The sequence below is a fragment of the Acipenser ruthenus genome, chromosome 13 (genome assembly GCF_902713425.1).
Source record: "Acipenser ruthenus chromosome 13, fAciRut3.2 maternal haplotype, whole genome shotgun sequence".
Classification (NCBI taxonomy): domain Eukaryota; kingdom Metazoa; phylum Chordata; class Actinopteri; order Acipenseriformes; family Acipenseridae; genus Acipenser; species Acipenser ruthenus.
In genome coordinates, this window is record NC_081201.1 from 1,913,916 (window position 1) to 1,920,000 (window position 6,085).

Here is a 6,085-nt window from a genome sequence, read left to right on the forward strand (position 1 = left end):
TGTAACCCAGAACACGGTGTGCTGATAGAAATGCGCTGGTTGACAAGGGGAGTTCCCATAACATCATGCTGCTGTTCAGTAAATGGATTTGGGGGAAAGCACGCCATGGGTCGGGGGGGAATGTATGCAAACTCATTATATTTCTAATTTTGACTTGCTTTTCTTTCGCTTTGAATGGTACATACAGTAGTATTAAGTGTATGCAGCGTAAGAACGTCACTGCCTTCAGGTGCCTTTAGGTCTTTCAATTAAACATTATTATTTATTAACAACACCACAGGCATTATTGATAGATAGCTGACGGCAGTGACACGGTATTAACCCTATTATGCACTGATGTGTGTGTTTTAATAACGTTCTCAATATGCGTTTTAAGTTGTTTTCTTGGCTGAGACAAGCGCCACCTATGATTAAATGTGGAAAATTGGTAAGACTGATACATTTTTCCCCCCCCCCCCCTTATTTAGAGTTAATAGTTTAGGCTTTATTGTCATTCTAATTGCTCTATTTTGTTGAGTTTAAGTATAAAGAATAAGAAGCCGTTCACAGGATTAACTGCAATTTACAGACGAGTCATCTGAATGTAGAAGAAATGTTGGGCGTTTCAGCCCATGCACTGCAGGAACTGAAGTGAGGGGGGGCTGCTGCCCTGCTTGGGTTATTAGAGAGCCTGCAGGAACGTTCCAGCTTAGCTGACAACCTAGCAAGTAAGTAAAGGGAGAGAAGAGTGACGGTGCAGCATTTTTTGCTGCTGCCTCCTCACTGATGGACGTTCGGCGTCCAAAGGGGTGGTTTCGGGGAAGCGCTCCTCGCCACTCGGCTGCGCTAACATTGTTGTGGAGTGACGTCACCGCTAGAAGATGAAGGCGGAGAGGCGGCCATTACTGGAGGTTCTGTAATTACAAAATTCAAGTAAATACTGGCGGAAAGCTTCCATGGCAAGAACCACTAATCAGATTGTGAGTATCGTGGCTTTTATATGAACATCGGCTCCGAGAGCTCTGGAAAAGCTCAGGGCGCGTTAACGCAGCTGTTCTAGGATATGATGTAGGCAGGCCCTTCTTTTAGTATCCGAATTTGCTTAACTTGTGTATCACTTGGCGGAGGAAAAAAACAAAAAAAAAAACAAGTTTATTTGTAGACGTGCACATACAGTAGGTGTTATGTGTTGTCGTCTTTGTTTAGTACTGGTGGAAGCGAATTTGAATAGCGTATGTATTTAAGGAAATCGAATTGTACCTGTACGATTTTAACCACCCTTCCTTATTCTCTTTAGCAATTGCAACAGGAGGCTGTTTAAGTTCTATCAAAACTGTTTAAATCTAACCATATATATTAGATATATGTAAATGCCGGCTTATGGGTACGGGCTTGTGTTTAGCGACAGCCTATAGGGAAATAAAAACAACGCAATGACTAAAAAAAACAAAAACAGAAGCTGTTTTATGAACGGCCTTAAAAACAAAGCTAGGGACTTTTATTATTATTATTATAACCTTTTAAAGTAGGGAAATTGACATACTAGATTGCACCGGTAGCGTGTGCTTTTAAAGAGTTAAACTGTATTATTCTGTTTTGTCTTAACAGAGCGTGGAAGATGTTTTTGTTTTTTTTAAAAGTTGCGGTTGTAATTAGAGTTTGTGATCTGGTGGTCTGCAGGCTAGGGTACACAGCCCAAGTGTATGCTCAACTAGGCGGATGCATTGGTGTGTAAAGTTGTTGCACTCTGTATGTGGTAAGGTTACTTTAGCTGGCTGAATTAGAAAAAGATATGCATTTGTTTATGTAATTGGCGACAAGAGGCATATTCTATATAGTTAAGTAGCTTGCTGAGAATAAAGCAGCGCCGAAGTTTTATGTGGGGTTGTAAATATCGTTTTTTTTGTACACTACATGGATTATCCAGAATGCAATGTTCACAGTTTGTAAAGCAGTACAGTACAGTATAGGATCGTATTTGCTATAAAACAATGCAAGTCACACGCTCGCTGTCTTGTTTATTACAATCTCAATAAGTGAGCAGCACACATATGTTGGAAAGTTTCAACCAATGCAGTATAGTCCTACTAGTACAGTACTCTAAACTCGTAATGAAGGGTTGCTGTTTTTGTGTCTGCCTATTTAAAGTCTTCCCAAGTATACATGTACAGGAAACGATAACACGTTGACTCCCATGAAGATTGACTGTCGGCCAAAGGGTCAAGTGCTAAATCAAATCGGCAGTATCTTAATCATACTGCTCCGGTTTACAATGAAATGTAATCGAACGGCAATATAATTGACAGATTGAAACTTACAGGGCAATTTGTGTATTGTTCAGTTTGTATTTTTGTCGTCTGTAAACGCTAAGAGGGTCCAGTTTCAGTGACCAGTCGTTTTGATCATTATCTTAAATGTTTTTATTCTGATCAGTTCGATCATGTACTGTAAACTTTCTTTTTGTCTTTCAGTAGCTAAACATAGCCAAAACGTCACAACATGGGCCCAGAAAGTGCATCTACGACTATTCAGTTAACTAGACAGAATTCCAAGTACAGTAAAATCGGTTCAATTGTGTACAAAATACGTGGAGCTTTTTGTCTTATCTAATTTCATCGATAAGATGAATCGCACGCAATGTATCAATGGCAGTAATCTATCTCTTTCTATCCTAATGCAATCCCAAAGCTCAATCCTTTTCGGTGACCAGTAGCCAATTGAAACAGTTCATTTCTGCTAAATGAGGTATGCCACGCTTCTATTGGTTCATTGTCTCACCAATCAGGACACCCTGGACGCAGCGGTGTCTCATTTTGATGAAACTCCTGGGGTGCTTTTACTGAGCTAGATACTTGATGTTGGTGTCTGAGTAATTTAAACAGTTCAACATAAATTACAGAGGCATCATTTGCTTACTTAGTTCAGCACACATTTTCGCTGAATTGTGAGTGGCCTGACAGTTTTCTCCATGTTTGCGAATCAGTTAAACAACATCAGTCAATTAGACAAGAGAAAAATACACTGATATAATTTATTCATTTAAACCACCCACATTGTCAGTTTGACTTTAGGTTTGTTGCTGTACTGTAGCATAAACAGAAACACTAAGCAACATATAAGCACATGTTTTTTTGTTTGTTTTTTTAATCACTTTCACAACATCAGGCTTTAGTTGCTATAAAACAATGAAAATCAATGCTAAAATGTATGGCACACATTTCTAGTGGTGAGAAAGCAAGGTTCAGAATTGCATTAGCCAGACAGTTCACAGGTCAGTCTGCAAAGTGATTTGTTACTGCACATGAGATTTTTTTGAACAATTTGTGGTAATTGCATGTTTTGAGGGTTATTTTACAGTTCATGAAAGCCTTAACACTAAAATATAATTAGGCTAGATATTGTTTATATTGTATACGCATAATAATAGATATTATTAAAAATAACCTTTAAAAATGAAGGTTATTTTCTGTTCTAAATGTTATAACTCTTATGATACGGGAGTCAAAGCAGGCATTTTATGAAGCTAGGTCTGCTTTCTCATGCAGACCTAGATTCTGTGATCTGCTCAAGGTTAGGAAAGATGCGCCTGCTGGATAGACATTTCCTTTTCTTCAGTGGTGATTTTCTTCTGACTTGACTTAATACTGACTAATGGCGTACTGTAAATAGGCTATGTGGATAAGTGAGACGCTGTACAGGTTTGTGAGCTGTGCAGTGTATTTATACATTGTACCATATTACATTATCTAATCACATCCCATTGTAGTTCTGTTAATGCAGAACTGCCATGGTTTTGTCTGTTCTGCAGATCAGTTTTAGTGAAAACGGCAGCTTGGGGCTATGAGCTGGTTCTGTTAAATTTCAGCTGTTTTTTTTTTTTTACAGTAGTACGACCAGGAGCATCACTCTCGGGCATTTTAACCAATCGCATTGTGAGATACAGTTAAATTTCTAGTTCTAAAACAGACCCAGTTTTTGCACCTCAACAGATTCTCTTTCTGATTGGCCCTCACTTTTTTAGGGACGGAACTAGGCCTGTATGCTGATTGGTTGCTTCTTTACATGGTGTTCTTCTGTGAAAAGGTTCTAGCCAGGCTACGTAAAACAAGGTAGCCTGGTTCTACCGTAGTTCTCGTTCTGTAAGAGAAAAGAATGTTGGTGGTCGACTCATTTTGAATTAAAATGCTGTGGAGTGCCCCAGTGACATTGTGGGAGTTGCATAACAGCGTTGCGCTCCTTCATCCTAATTCCCTGCTTTAGTTTGATACAAGTGCTGGGAATGGCTGGCAGAAGACCAGATCATTTTATGTTTCCGTTTCAGCTAGTCACTGATCTTGCACAGGCTAAATCTGGGTCAGGAGAAGGCAGAGACTGCAAGTTAAAACCATGCGATGGAACCATGGTAGGTGTCCATGAATACACTGTAGCCATCCCTTTGCTTTATGCGTGCATAGGGCCCTCCCTTCCACTTTTACAAAAAGGTAATTGCACAAAGGTAAATGTATGTGGTATAATTGTGTTTTTAAAATCTACGAAAGGTTGCTCATAACTAAACCTGGCTGTACTGTAGTACTGTGGGTGTTTTGAACTGTGTCGGCACCATGGAAGGCACGTCTCTTGGGTAGGTGTGTTTATCAGCCACTTATAATATATAATAGCTATAATTTAGAAGAAGCTTCCAGTGTTCCTGCATACAAAAACTCTCCCTTGGCTTTTGTCTTTTTGGTTTTACCCACTCTCAAGACTGTTCACTCAAAAAGTGCACTCTAGTTATCGCTTATTTACATGAGTGTCCTGCAAGCATATTTACACGCTGCGTGCAAAAGGGAGCTTTTGTATCAAATTGCACATCAGCAATGAACAGAAAATAAGCTGTTTTATTATAATGCTGTACTAGTACTAGTGTGGGTGTAAAAGGAGGGGCTTCCTATTGCTTGTTGCTCAAGAAATGTGCCTTTATAGCTTCCCCACTCACTATCTGTGCAGACCATTAAAAGGTACATGCATCCCAGTATTCAGGGTCAGAGGCCACAGCAAGAGGTATCTAAACCACAGATACATTCACATTAATAGTAAGAAACAAACATGTTTGGGTTTTTATATTTATTTTTTATTTTATTTTTTAAATCAAAAGTAGCTACCCAAGAGCTGTGCATTAAAGGGATACTGAGAGCTGAGTTTATTCACACAGGCATGTCAGAACAGGAAACCACAATGACCTAATCCATTCATAAAATGCTTTCATTTAATACAGCGTCTGATCTACACTGATGTTTGTTTAGCAGCTGAATGACCTTGTGTATGAACTTTCCAGGGCTTTACTCCTGTAGTATGCTTGTTTATGCATTCAAGGTGATATGATTTTATTGCCAGCAATAATACCATTTACAGATGGGCTTTGTCACTTTTGTGATAGGAAATTATTAGATTTTCTGTTTTTCTAAAGCGGATTAGTGCCTCCCCCCAGCTCGCCTCGTATGATTACAGTAGTAGAAATAAAAAAAAAAAGGGGAGCCTGACAAAGTGCTCAGGGGACGGGTTTTATAACAAGGTGTTTTTGGAATTTGCCCATCCATTTTCAAATGGGACATGAAGAATAATGCGCACAGATTTTAAAATGGAAAGTTTAAAAGAGAAAGAGAAAGAACGAAAGTGATATTAACATAAAATTGTGGACTTCGGTCTTGGAGCTTGTTGTCAATGCCAAGGCCCAGACTTGCCTTCACACGTTGCTCCCATTCTGTGACGGGTCATAGCGTGGGCTTGGTCCACTTCCACACTGACTGGAGACCAGCGGTATTAACAGTGGTCCACGTGCAACGTTTTAAAGTTTTATTTGAAAACAAATTATTGGACACGTTTTTACTCTCTTTTTCCATTTAAAGGAGACCTCTTGCAACCTTTGAGATTTTAAGAGAGAGAATTCAACAGAAAAAGCTAATTATATTTATAAAGGCTACCTGTTATAATACAACAAAGGCTAATGGTTAGTAAAAACCTTTGAAATACAGAATTAATTAGGTTGAGTAACTAAAAGAGGAAGATGGGATGGGGGAGGGGACAGATATGTCTTTCATTGCAAAACGATCAGTTACCATACTTTGTT

At 39.0% G+C, this 6,085-nt stretch overlaps 1 protein-coding gene across 4 annotated transcripts in view; it reads left to right on the top strand.

The window, feature by feature from the left end:
- The first annotated feature begins 391 nt into the window (after window positions 1-391).
- LOC117418593 (3-phosphoinositide-dependent protein kinase 1-like) overlaps window positions 392-6,085 on the top strand; it is a 17,797-nt gene continuing 12,103 nt past the window's right edge. The window contains exon 1 of one of the 4 annotated variants that reach the window (XM_059035422.1): window positions 392-427. In XM_059035422.1, coding sequence (XP_058891405.1) covers window positions 407-427 — 21 coding nt within the window. In that variant the 5' untranslated portion in view covers window positions 392-406. Of the gene's footprint in view, window positions 428-584; window positions 708-732; window positions 960-6,085 lie in introns of those variants that run through there. The other 3 variants (XM_059035423.1, XM_034031774.3, XM_034031775.3) reach the window with 3 other exon arrangements.